The sequence below is a fragment of the Aplysia californica genome, unplaced genomic scaffold, assembly GCF_000002075.1.
Source record: "Aplysia californica isolate F4 #8 unplaced genomic scaffold, AplCal3.0 scaffold00164, whole genome shotgun sequence".
Lineage (NCBI taxonomy): Eukaryota > Metazoa > Mollusca > Gastropoda > Aplysiida > Aplysiidae > Aplysia > Aplysia californica.
Genome location: NW_004797434.1, coordinates 650423 through 664453, shown reverse-complemented (window position 1 = coordinate 664453; position 14031 = coordinate 650423). Strand labels below are relative to the sequence as shown.

Genomic DNA, 14031 nt, shown 5'->3' with positions numbered 1-14031 from the left:
TCATTATTTAATCCTCCTCCACAGTCGCAGCCCCTATCTACAACAACTTGCCGTTTTATCTTTTTCCTCTCACATTTCGGTGTAAACAGGAAACCTCTCCTGACTATGTCAAAAGAAGAATGTATGTATTCAGATAACATTCTTGTCCAGTCAACCCGGGTACGCTTATCAAACCATATTTCCAATTAGCTTCAACTTGTCTCCAAAAAAAACAGCAGCATTCCTTTTTTACTCTCCATTTTTTTTTCTTGACACAACACATTTCTCCCTACACTTCAAACTTTAAATAAAATAAAATATGTAACATTTAAATATAAAAAATAAGGTAAACAATATATATGAAAACAAACTAGTATCATTAATTGCAGACGCCAATAAATGACAAACAGCTCTTTCAACTAAGCACCCACTTTGTAATTTGATAAACATGTGATAAGCTTACAAAAAAATGCATGTAATGCAAGAAACATTTCATTTTTTTTTTTGGAAAAGGATCTTCATTTATACAATGATGCATAGTCATCTTTTAAAATGCTACGCAGGGTAATTAACAAAAATACAGGGATGATGCGGATATCTACATTATGCAAAATGATTCTGAACATCACAAAAACCATTCAAGTTCAAACAAAGCATTGAGGCTCCCTATTCAAGAAAACGATCACCTGATTTTGACAATTATGAGCACGACTTGCAAAGGTATCACTAAATTCAGCAAATGATTAGATAAATTTTGAAAGTTACTCTTCGGACCATTCATTTATTCTGTCCAACAGAACCATGTAACTCAAATGTTCAATTAGGGTCTAGTGAAAGGACAGAAAGTTAGTATTTCAGAAAAAGCAAACTGAAACGTATAAAGTATGTCAATATATTGCAATTACGAACACAAAACAAAATATATTCTTAAATGAGTAATGCAGACTTTGAGGGGATAGAAATATAGAAAAAGTAAATCCCCTTAAATTTTTACCAGAATGTGACATTAAGGGAAGAAATTCTTTTTAAATTTAACAAAATCTTGGCTACTGAATCATCTATAATAATATAAATCAACAGTACTTGAAGCAACTAAATCTAAGTGCATTGTACAGAAACAGAGGAAGAGTGTAGAAAAAAAAATATTCTTGAAACATATTTTTCAAGGAATAAAATAAAATCCATGAGTATAGAGATAATAACATTTTCATAAATATATTGAAAGAAGTGATTCTCTACCTTAACATAGCATGTGTACAGAGAATAACTGCTGATATATCCCAAAAAGCTAGGCACTATTTACTGTTGTATGCACATATGTGATGGAGTCGAAACAAAACCACATGCCCCATTCATGGTATTCCTCTTTCACTAGTGAATATTGAACTTTTCAACCACACTTACAAAAGCAAGCAAAAACAAGCTGAATATTTGAGAAAATAAGAGGAAAGATAGAAAAAAATTTGGAGCAATACAAGAAGTAAAATATTGGAGAAATGTAAGAATTGGTCTCATGACACTCACAATAATATCACCCTAATCATCCCCTCCCTCTCTCTTTCTCTCACTCACTCACTCACTCACTCTCTCTCTCTCTCATTCTCTCTCTCTCTCTCTCCCTTTCACTCACCCTCTCTCTCTCTCTATCTCTGCTCTGATATACAACAAACTTCTGTCTTGCTCATCCCTCAAGCACAGCCTGGTATATATTTCTGCAGAACCCACTCAAGGACACACTAAACGTTCTCACTTCCCGCCCCTGTAGACTGTTTAGAAGGGTCTTTGAAGGCCGGAACAGGCAATTTAACTGATGCCGGAACAGACAAAGGAGAGGCTGCTGTCTGAGGGGAGGTGGGGCTCGCTGGGTCGTCATCATCCAGAGTGGGCCAGCTTGGAGAGGTGTCGGGTTTGTTGAGTCGCTCGTTGAGAGCTTTCAAGGCCAGTTGCCTGTTGAGCAAAGAGAGTTTGACAAAATTGTTGGAATGTAACACATGTTGGGTATCATATATTCAATTTCTTTTTCAAATACCACAAATTTCAACTCTTGTTCAAGATTAGATTATGTTCCTGAATAATTATAAATGCTGCCAGAGCAGTCCCAAATGTTCGCTTTTGTCTTCTACCTTGAGGTAACACTGCAATTGTTTTACAAGACCTAATATAATACAAAAAATGCAGTTGAATCTGTGGTAGAGGTCATCTATGGCTGCTAGTATAACATGCTTCTTTAAATGAAAGCCATTCCTTTATGAGTCAAGTTGGGTTTCATGAGAAGTAGCATGATGATAATATTTAACAACAGCCAAATTTCCTGCCACCCATCTCATTAGGCTACAACAAGAAAATTCTGTCAACCAAAATACATAAAAGATAAAAACCTGCTCAAAATGGCCATCCCGGTGGTACACCTGTAACATTTGAATTAAGTTTTGCATATATTAGCATTATACTTTCAATATTTATAGATTTTATGTGGCAAAGCATTAGTTCATAAGTGGATCCCTGTCAGAGCTAATTCAAAACACTCACTTCCTTCTCTCTGCATCGTGAGGTTCTGTGCCAGGAAGGGTGACAGTGACAGTGGTTGGGGAACTGACATCATATCTCCTCTGAGGTTTCTTGCACAGCTTAATCTTCACCAGGCCCGAGAAAATGGAGTTGGAGACCACAGCAATCAGGGGCTGAAACTGACTGGGGAAAAAACTAAAACAAAGAAAAAGAAGAGCTAGAGATGTGTAGAGTATTGCTCTCAAATCATATTCTGTTTACAAGGGCATCCTCAAACATTTCATCTGTGAGGAAAACACATTTTCATTTTAGTATATTGAGCCCTGTAAAAACTCTTGCAGGAACTGAACTGAACTGACAAATACAATATTCATCAACTAAACAAAACAAAACAAAATCAAACCTGTGCTTGTGATTTAGTGGTGGGGGGGGGGGGGGGGAATGATTACATAGCGCATTTTCTTTCAACCTCTTTCTGCCATTTTCTCAATCCTTGTAACTGTTTTTCTTATTTAAGGGTGACCTTATATTTGGGCTATATATGCAGCCCATTCATAAGTACTCTCCTTTTCGAGCTTATAATAGATCTAGCCCAAATAGGGTGACCATCCCCTGGTAAGTTTAATTGCTACATTTGCTGACATAACCTAAACATCTCTCCCCACTGAACCTGGAAGGCTTATAAGTTGCAAATCTATGTCGGTAATCTTGATAGTTTACCTTGTTTTAACCTTTTCAGCACACTGTCAGTGAGTAGAATCAAGATTCTAAACCTACTGAATGCAAGTGCAGAAAAGTGAATCGATCAAAAGTCTCAGCAGATTACACACATACAGTATCTAGAGATCAAATTAATCAAATAGATCTAGAAATATGTAGGCTTTATCAATTTAAACAGAAATTCATTAGGGTTTTATAGTCTGTTTCTTTAACCCTCTGCGCGCGGACGTGATGACTCATACATCCCTTCCGTGCGCATCGCGACCACTGATCGTGACTACAGTCCACCAGTGCAAAGTTTATTAGTGCCGTTGGCTGCGCATTTGGCAGTCGGTGATCAGTTTGGAGTTTTTTATTGGCAATTTTCTTATATTGTTTACAGTTTTCAAAATGTTGGATTCCTCAGCTGATTTAGACACAGATTTACCCAACATTTTTCTGGCATTGGACTGATGAGGAGTTTGAAGGAATAAGTCCTTAAATAAAAGATTTACATGGGAATGATGGGGATTCGTAGATCTAGCGAGGTACAGCCCAGAAGGGGATGTTGATATTCCTGCTGATCTCCAAGCAGGCTGGACTAAAAATGATGGGGCCACAATGGCGAATAATGATTGGGGGGTAGGAACTGACGAAAAAGCGCCATAAATTCATGCACTGATATACTGTTGTTAAGCATATATAGAGAGACAAAAACTGGACAAAAAAATGAATTATCAAAGATGCAGTAGAAGTAGTCAGAATCTAATCTAGGCCTAGCCTACTGAATGCTTAATGCGGAGAATCGCTTGATCTAGATCCACCGTATCACATAGATCAAGGAGGATATATATGCATCCATTTAAAACTGAAATAAACAGGCATTTTCAGGTCTTTTGTGACAATCCACTTTTGTCCCTTGCCCCAACGATTTACTACTGGTCCAGACACACAGGACCTGCAAAGTACAGATCAGAGAAAAGCTTGGTCATTATCTGGTAGCCTACAACTAAAATCTAAACCATGGTCCTCAGTTCTGAAATATACATACCTTGCAAAACTAAAGTTATCAGCCATATCTCCCCGGTTTCCATTGGTATGTTTTTGATAAAACCTTAAATATATCCAACTGACTATAATTCCAGATCCAAACATGTATGGATAAGGTCCAGGAAGTAAACCAGCAATTCTCAGTAGAACGATCAAGGTGAGAAGAGTTAAAGGTATGTGAGTGTTTCTCAATTTGCCAAATGGAAGGGTAGCGAGGCAATGGTCAGGCATGACCTGCTTCACAGCCACACAAAACCCAGCAATGTAACCAGCCAATCCATAAATGTGAACTTCAAACAAGTACTCCTCGTTCAGAGTGATCAGGTAAATGAAAAGATACAGAAATGCTGTCATGATGCCAACACCGAGGTTGACAATAATGAAGAATAGCAGCATATCAGGGGCACCCCACAGAGGCTCTAACAATTTGCCAAACAAGAAAATGACGGCAATGTCTGCTAAGACATGCCAGAAATGTAGCTCCACGAAACAATAACAAATGAAACTGTACACACGAAAGTTCGGTGGCATGACATAGCCTGGTGTAATCGTTATGTGAGGAACAGCAGACGTGGCGAAAGAAAACAGATAGCCAAGTATGATCGTGCATGCAACTGCCTTAACAACAACGCTGCTTTTCCCAACAGCAGCTGAAAAATTTTCTCTCAGCATTGGTAGAGGAATTTTAGCTATGGTAGCCGCCATTTTGTAGGCTTGACGATTACAACAATGACGTCACTCACAACACCAAAATGATAGAGCTCTCCTAACTAAAAGTTTATTTCAAAACTTATCAGTGGCGTTGAAAAAATTACTCGCGATTTATAGCGAAAATTTTTAATTATTTATAATCCAATCCAAAGGGTTTGAGGGGGGGGGGGGTCAAGTATTTCTTTCTTATTTCTCCCCCCCCCCCCCCCCCCAAAAAAAAAAAAATCCTGTTCTGAAATACATGTGTAGGCTATATGAATACTGAGTTTGGTGGGGGCCTTTCAAAGGACTAGAGTTTGCAAACATGAAGATCCTGTCAGGAACGAAAGCAATCCATAAGCCTATATTACAATTACAATCTTTGGTTTACGCAAAATTCAAATCAGCACATTAAAATGTCTATGAAATAAATCATCTAATTCCTTCTCCTTCTCTCTATGTCGTTGTACTTGCGTCTACACAAGTATGTGTATGAACATATGTTCCTGATAACAGTGCAAAAGTTTATTGGTTGCTTTGAAATGCTTTCCTTTCGCGATTACAGTACAGGTGTAGGCCTAGGCTTAATCAGTGTAGGCATTATATTATTATTATCGTCTGCCTTTAAACCTTCCGTCGGGTGCTCTCTGTTTGCAAACTTTGAGAGGACAAACATAGTACCTTTAGGTCTTCTTCAAGATGTTCTTTATCTTTTAAAAAAATAGTTCCTTGTTTCAAGGTAAGTCCTACGGGGTCATAAAATAATGTTTCCCCTACAACAATGCAAGGTAATGCGCGTTGCTGCAAAATTTAAATATGTGAACAAAAATCCACTATAATACATGCATCAGTGTGTACGCCCAGATATCACTTTTCTTTACGGATTGAATTGGATTCGTAGTTTTGTCTAGTTAGACTTCACGTGAATTATCTCATTCTTCTTATCCAGTTCCCTGGAATACCGTACATGTACCATCCCACCCCCACCCATCCATGACATTCTTTTCGCATGGATAATATTAATTGGAGAAGACGCCAAATCATTATTATTTCCACACTTCCCTAATATGAATGAATGAATGAATGAATGAATGAATGAATGAATGAATGAATGAATGAATGTGTAGACCATCTTGCAACCATTGTCTTTTTATATGCCGTCAGCGGGAGCCCGCGGAATTGTCGCTGAATGCGAGAATAAATTATTATTGCTGGAATTTCTGCCCTGCGACTATAATAATAGAGTGCAATAATAAGCCTCTTGAACAGAGCTATTGTTTTGGTAGCCTATGTGTTGCGGCGCTTGCAACTGCATAGGCGGGCAATATGAGCGTGCAGGAAACGTTAAACATTTTCAGTTCGGTAGGAATTACATGTAATTTTGAATTTTGCCCGGGTGACGGCCGAAGCCTACTCTTATCGATTTAAGGACCATCAAGGGATTTTTAACGTACACAATTTGCACATGGGACCTCCGGGATTTTTTGGGGTCTTTATCCGAGAAGGCTTGGTGTTATATCTTACCATTATAATAACTTAACTTAACTTACTACCCGTTACGCCATCTGGCGTTTAGGGCAGCAACAAAGGATCACCAGATCTGTCTGTTTTGGACCATCTTGTTCCAGGGCTTCATTTTAGACTCTTCTGTGCGTCTCCAGGTCACTTGGATCTTACCATAAGATCAGGGGGAGTAGAAAGAATTATAACCCAGAATTAGAGGGCAGGGGGGGGGGGGCACAAAGTGGAACTGAAAGCAGATGCGAGAACATGATTATAAGAGAAAGGAAAGGATCAGGTGAAAGGAGAACATTTCAGAGAAGAAAAATTCAACCTGTCGCTGTCAAGTTTTTAACCCGGGATACCTATTGAATGAGAGGCGAGCACCGTACCTCAAGACTACGAGAGCCCCGCCTGCACTAGAATTAACCTGCCCTGCAGATGATCTTGAACTAGGTTCTCTAAACCAGCGGCTCTTATATAGCCTACTTTTGATTCAAAGTTGAGTATTAGTACTGTCGTTAGTGCACCCTCCCTCAAGCCAAATGGCTGAATATGCATTGTCATAATATATATTGACTCACTGTGAGTGCAGCGCTGTCGGGTGATCTCTATAGCCTATCACAATGTGTTCTGGCGGCTAGAGAAGCCTTTGCTGTTCGAAGATCTGCTGTAATAGATTGACAATTAAAAAAAAAAAAAAGATTGAATTTAGAAATAATAAAAAGTGATTTGTGTGTGTGTGTGTGTGTGTGTGTGTGGAATACTTGATGCAGCCCAGGATCATAATATCGAGACGTCCACTAGTCTACCGACGCTCCCCCCCTCCCCCCCTCCCCCGAGTCTGACCTGATCTAGTGTGATCGTGTTGGTATATTGTTAGCTAATCTAGATTTTTAGATTAGAAAAAAGGATGCTAAGATTTGAAAAACAACAACAACAACAACAACAACAACACCAACAAATGAACAAAAGCTCGTTTACGGAGATCGGTTGTTACGACGCTTAAAATTTATTAATCGGGGGCGGTTGATATTAACCCTGACAGACATTGGCGTTATCATTTCACCTGTATATATATATATATATATATATATATATATATATATATATATATATATATATATATATATATATATATATATATATATACAGTGGAAAGATGTTGGGAGTAGATAAAATGTCCTGTTATATCCGATCCCTGTTAAATCAGAAATGCAAGGAAAGTAAGCATTTGTGGACTAATCCAGCTGTACTTATTCATTGGTAGTTACCCTTGCCACTAGTAATCACGAACAGGGGTTTTGGCACCAACTTTCTCCTTGCCTCCTTAAACCATATCAGAAGAGCTTGGTCCAGAGATTCTGCATCGGATAGTCTCATCTTCTTTCGATCCTGAGCAAACTTTCCATTGGAGTATGCTGCCACTATCTTCTCTCTATCCTTGATAATGGTGTGAATCGACCCTTGTGGAATGTCGAACTGACGACAAATCTCTGCCGGGTGGAACTTGCTTTTTGTCAACAGCCTGGGTTATTTCGTATTTTTTGTCAATTGAAAGGCATTTTCTCTTGCGCTTAACATCGTTGGTGACACATTACGCGTGCGTGTTGCTAGGTTTCTGGCTAGATCGAGGTCTGCAGCACACCGCAGCGGTCTCTCGCTTCGCGCTGCGTGTGCTCGCAGTGGCATGGCTTGCGTGGGCTTGCTCCATCACCACGTTACTCTCTCTCTCTCTCTCTCTCTCTCTCTCTCTCTCTCTCTCTCTCTCTCTCTCTCTCTCTCTCTCTCTCTGTCTCTCTCTCTCACTCACTCTCTTACTTTTTACACATTGTTAACGAGCCTTTGTTCCTGTTATAACCGGTAGGGCTCCGATGAGGCCCTGTTATTGCCGATAACTTTTAATAGAGACAAAGAGTAGGAAAAAACGGGGATTTAAAAAACCCCTGTTATTACCGGATCCCTGTTATTACCGGGCCTGTTATATATGGTTTCCACTGTATATCTGTTCGAAGATCTGCTGTAATAGATTGACAATTGAAAAAAAAAATTGAATTTAGAAATAATAAAAAGTGATTTGTGTGTGTGTGTGTGTGTGTGTGTGTGTGTGTGTGTGTGTGTGTGTGTCTGTGTGTGTGTGTGTGTATGGAATACTTGATGCAGCCCAGGATCATAGTATCGAGAAGTCCACTAGTATATATATATCACCCGAGTTCCTTTCTTGTAAGAATACCGAACTTGACGTTGCATGAATGGTTAGAATCTATACATGCTATAATGCTGTAACTTTGTAACTGCTGTTGTAACTGGTCCTCGAATCTGACCAACACGCCGGAATTCGAGTTTAAATTCAATGTTTTATGTTTGTTCTACCCCCCCCCCCCTCCCCTCCCGTCCCGCTCGAATCCGAATCCCCTTGCAGTACCCAGAGTCTAGCCAAGTCAGCTAATAAATATTTTAATTTTTTCGTCGAAACACACACACACACACACACACACACACACACACACACACACACTCACATGTCGTGTCCAGGGTGCTTTGACAGAAAGACCAACGATCAGTTACAGCAATTCTGGCGCCTATATAGAATAGCCTTGATCTTTTCTCTATATCTTTTACACATCTAAAGGGTGAATCTATAATGTCTTAGGTCTTAGCTAGGCTATTCATGTTTTATGAATAGGCCACCCCAACCAAACGAAAAACATTTTAAAAACAAAATTAAAATCGATTCTTACATAGCCTATCTTAAACCAGAAGTCGCTATATGATAATAATATACAGCTGTATTAGTTGTTTTCGTTCAAATATGATAATCTACCCCGTTATACATGTACTAGGCCTAGACCTACCAACCAACGCAAGACACTCCCAGACAAAAGCACTTTAAATGAGACACCCCAGTATCATTCAGAACGCAACGTTGGCAAGAAGGCGAAAGATCTTCTTGCTCAACAATGGACAAACGCTTGTATAAATCCAAGGGCCCTATTCGCACGCCTCACGTAACCGAAGACAAACGTAGGCCTACGCGTTTATGAAAGGGGGGGGGGGGGGGGGGTGTGATCTTTCAAGACTAATACTGATGATGTTGGACGCCACGACTCAGAATGCCCTATCATCTCTCTTGCGATGTATTGGTCGTTATGCATTAAAGAAAGAGAAAAAAATACAATGTTTTGAGTGAAAAGAAGTCACACAGGTCCGTCGAACTTTTGTTGCGTTGCTCTTTTGAGAAATTAGGTCATGCCCAGGTCAGAATGATCAAAGCTGGACAATTTATGCTTACTTGACTTCTAAAGTAGACCCTACCCCCTCTCCTTTAATACAGACACATAGTTCTATTGGTTCGGAGAACCTCGATACAAATTACTCGATATAAGTAGGCCTATAACAATTTACACGCAAGCAATCTGCCTGTATTATATAGGCCTAGACTGTAGCTTTTCGGTGTTTTGGGTCATCATGTTAAGTTTTCAGGAAAACCATTCACGCACTGTTCTCCCAGCTTCAGACACAACACACATAGAAAGGGGAAGAAGAAAGAAATAAAATTTAAGGCCTTCATGAAAAAAAAACCCACTTTCGTATTTTGGTGTATGTCTTGGGATAATGTAAAATAAAAACAACCCATCCATTTTTAACAGCCCATCGTCGGCACATTTTTCACACATGGATCAGTCCCTAATTCTAACTCCGAATACACGTCTTTTGATTCACTTTTTGCCTTACAATGTTGCAGATTGGTTCACGTATTAAAGTTTAAATTGCTTCTATTCTCAGGTGGGCTACTGGAGATTTAGGCCGAACAAGGTCTAGCTCTAGCCAAGCTCATTTTTTTAAGTAGGCCTAAGCAAAGCGAAGCCCAGCCAACGACAAACATTCGCACAGTGCTTTTTGTCACTGTTATCTGCCCCTAATTTCAACCGCGTTTCAGAGATGGCGCTTTTTGTCATCTTGCAAAGTTGTGTTTACAATGGCCGCTGTCGGTGATGAACGAATGGAGTAATGGATTTTAATGCCTTAATTGCAGATCTACGGGTCTCGTCGGAGAACCTTGCTAATGAGGCTGCAGATCGAAGTCTGTTATCATCTGTCTATTGCAATAAAGCTTGCAAAGTGAGTATTCAGCAAAATATTTTCAATTTCTTTGCTCATGGATAGTGTCCAGTCCTTCGCCTTCATGGCGTGTGTGCAGATCTGCACGCACTCAGGAAGTCACTGAATTTCTGCCCGAAAAATACTATTATTTCTGGAAGACTTCAGTTCAGTTTATTTATACAATTGGGAACAATAACTACTTAAGTTTTTCATGGTTTGACACACTGCCGCTGATGTGCTCATCTTCTTTACCTTCCATGCATCTGTTGTTGATTTGACGCAAGTCGGAGAGTCCGAGCACTAATGATAGCACTAGAATCCCGAGTCTAGGCGAGCTGGCGAGTCTCCGAGTGGTCCGAGGGATCACGTAAACCTCAACTTGATTCCTGTGTATTTTGATTAAATTGATTCCCGTGGTAAGATTAAGACTTTTAGCGGTCTCCCAAAAGGTGGAATTATTGAGTTTATTTTGACTTGAGACTTTTTTTTTTGGAGACAGAGGCCTGATGAGGATTATTAGGACAGGTTTTAGTGCCACTTTTAGGCAGTTTCAGTGGCCAGGAAGGAAGTGCTGATTATCAAGAGCTGACCAATAGTTTGAATAAATTAATATAAAATTAGAAAGTGGCTATTCTCACCCGCCCGGAAGTTCTCGCAAGATCAACTCCTCCCCTCTTCTCTCTCTCTCTGTCTCTTTCTGAATACTGTCTATCGGTGTGGACGATCAAATTGACCAAAACAAAGTTAAAAAATGATGTTAAAACACAAAAGTAAATTAATTTGGTTGTCTACAAAGATGCTACGGCTATTTAACTTTTCAAATCGAGCCGAACTACGCAGGTCGCCATTTTGTTTTGCCCGGAAATTCTCGCGCTACTCCTCTCTCTCTTTCTCTCTCTCTAGTCTCTCTCCACTGCCCACAGACAAAATTGTACGCTGTTAGTAGGCTACAGTTGTAATGGAACGTTTGTTCACGGCACAGAATTCTACAATTTTTCTGTTATCACAGTGTAGAATTCTGTGGTTTAGGGTGAACGCAAAATTTGGTGAACGCGCACCGGGTGAGAATAGCCACAAGACTCGCCTGCACTATTCTCACTCCGGGTGAGAATAGAGGTGGCCATAAAATTAATACACACCTCATAACATGGTAATTGTAGGCCACCTCTATTCTCACCCCGGGTGAGAATTCTCACCCGGGGGGTGAGAATAGCACAGAGGTGAGCCTTTTGGCTATTTTCACCCGGTGTGCGTTCACCATTATTATTATAGCCTAGGCTAGGGCAGGCTAACCAGTGCAGTGTAGTGTTCACCCTGAACCTTAGAATTCTGTGCCGTGAACAAACGTTCCAGCGCTCTTGTGTTACTACTGTTAACCTAAAAGCGTGCAATTTAATCTGTGGGCAGTGGAGAGAGAAAGAGAGAGGAGTAGCGCGAGAACTTCCGGGCAAAACAAAATGGCGACCCACGTAGTTCAGCTCGATTAGAAAAGTTAAATAGCCGTAGCATCTTTTTAGACGACAAAATTAGCTTACTTTTGTGCTATAACATCATTTTTTCTTTGCTTTTGTCAATCGGAGTGTCTACGTACACGGTAACCGGGCACGTAGCCTCAGGGTCTACGTACACGGTAACCGGGCACGTAGCCTCAGGGTCTACGTACATGGTAACCGGGCACGTACGGTAGCCTCAGTGTCTACGTACACGGTAATCGGGCGCGTAGCCACTCAATATCTACGTACACGGTAACTGGCAACCGGGCGTGTAGTCTCAATGTCACGTACACGGTAACCGGGCGCGTAGCCTCAATATCTACGTGCACGGTAACCGGCAACCGGCAACCGGGCGCCTCTCATTATCTACGAACACAGTAAGCAGGTATTTAGTTTCGTGGGGGAGGGGGGGGGGGGCTTCAGCTAGGTACACGGTAACTGCTTTGCTCCCTTCTTGACGTTGACATTAATTTTTCCTTTTTCACCGTGTAGTCTCAATGTCGCATACACGGTAACCGTGCCCGTAGCCTCAATATCTACGTACACGGTAACCGTGTACTTAGTTTCGGGGGGTGAGGGGGGGTGGGGTTGCGGAAGGGGGCTTGAGCTAGGTGCACGCACGGTAACTGCTTCGCTCCCTTCTTGACGTCACAAACGGTAATCGGGTGTTTTGTTTCGGGGGGGGGGCTTGAGCTAGGTGCAAGGTAACTGTTTCGCTCCCTTCATGACCTTGACCTTTTTCCTTTTTCACTCCGCTTTTTGTGTGTTGTGAGCGGAAAGTAAATAAAAAAATGACCCCAATCTACCACCTGTCATCTTTTCTAAGGGAGAGCAAAATGAAGTGACACTGAAAATCTGCGAATCTGGAACAGAAAGCTAAAATATAGATGTTTACAAAACATGTAATAATATCACGAGAGAGAGAGAACGAGACTCAGAAAACAGAGAGTGGGAGAGGGAGAGAGAGGAAGGAAGAGAGAGAGAGAGAGAGTGATCGAGTGAGAGAGAGAGACCGAATTAAAAACGTATGTTCTTGATGAGGTCATACCTCTCTTAAAACAAAGGACAATGAAACAAGGGGATCCTTTACTATCACCCATCCAATGAAACGCGGACCTTGTGGTTAAAAAACACGGCTTACTAGGTATGAGTATGACGGATCCCAAGTCCGTACAGGGCTTGCACCAATGCACACTTTTCCGTACCAGGAAGCTCTAGTAATAATCAAAATTCTAAATACTAAAATTTGCTTCCAAGTTCAGTTTTTGTAATCTGATGTTGCCTTCAACCCCACCCCTCCCCCGACTGTACCTTTTAAAAAAATCAATAATCCTCCTATTCCGGAGCCCTATACTTCGCGCAGCGCAAACGTTGAATGAACTTTGGTGACCCCAACGATCACTGGTACTCACAATGTGATGCGAAAGTACAGGTTCACTGACCTGTCATGATGTCGAGCCCGACAAGATGCTTGTATAACTTTCTTTTTTTGCCGCAAGTGAAAGCACAGGACAATGATTTATTTTCCTGGCGACACAGCGTTTTTGTATGCACAACCTGTATGTTACAAATTATGTTGTGTTAATCAGACTGCTACCGGCAAATTTCTGGGTGGTAAAGAAAGCGAAAGTAGATCGAGCTTTGGTACCACGCATACACTTACGCTTGCAGCCAAAGCACCCTGTTCATACCTAAAACTATCTTTTGTTTTCGAAGGAGTTAGTACTTGCAACAAAATAAGTTTATATAAAAGTGCCGAAGATTAGCGGTGTTAGTGTTACAAGAGAGTAACAAACATAAAAAGAAGGAAGAGAAAGATAAGGATGATAGATGTTGAATAGGAGAGAAGGAGCAGACCACACCAGAGCACCCACCAACCACACATTAATACTATCTTTACACACACATAGCTGCCACTTTCCTGCTAAATAGCGGAAACTCCGCTTCATCTAGCTTTTCCCGCTACTTTCCTCCTTCCTATGCTGGACCGCTCTCGGTCGCAAATTGC

At 40.7% G+C, this 14031-nt stretch overlaps 2 protein-coding genes across 2 annotated transcripts in view; one reads left to right on the top strand and one right to left on the bottom strand.

Moving 5' to 3' along the window:
* Positions 1-250: 250 nt before the first annotated feature.
* Positions 251-5008, bottom strand: LOC101848586 (transmembrane protein 115). Its single transcript, XM_005097800.3, has 3 exons — positions 4238-5008; positions 2509-2682; positions 251-1926 (listed from the first exon to the last, which is right to left on the bottom strand). Exons 1-3 carry the CDS (start codon positions 4939-4941, stop codon positions 1716-1718), a joined length of 1089 nt encoding a protein of 362 aa, XP_005097857.1. The 5' UTR covers positions 4942-5008; the 3' UTR covers positions 251-1715.
* A 5187-nt stretch (positions 5009-10195) lies between these two features.
* Positions 10196-14031, top strand: part of LOC101848349 — a 37345-nt gene continuing 33509 nt past the window's right edge. The window contains exon 1 of the mRNA XM_005097799.3: positions 10196-10548. Within this exon, the coding sequence (XP_005097856.1) occupies positions 10438-10548 (111 nt within the window). The 5' untranslated portion in view covers positions 10196-10437. The remainder of the gene's footprint in view (positions 10549-14031) is intronic.

Coding starts and splice junctions, on each gene's coding strand:
- LOC101848586 (XM_005097800.3), bottom strand. CDS start 4,941: ATGGCGGCTACCATAGCTAAAATTCCTCTACCAATGCTGAGAGAAAAT. Junction 2,683..4,237: donor GATAACTTTAGTTTTGCAAG/GTATGTATATTT, acceptor TCTTTGTTTTAG/TTTTTTCCCCAGTCAGTTTC. Junction 1,927..2,508: donor CACGATGCAGAGAGAAGGAA/GTGAGTGTTTTG, acceptor TTTGCTCAACAG/GCAACTGGCCTTGAAAGCTC.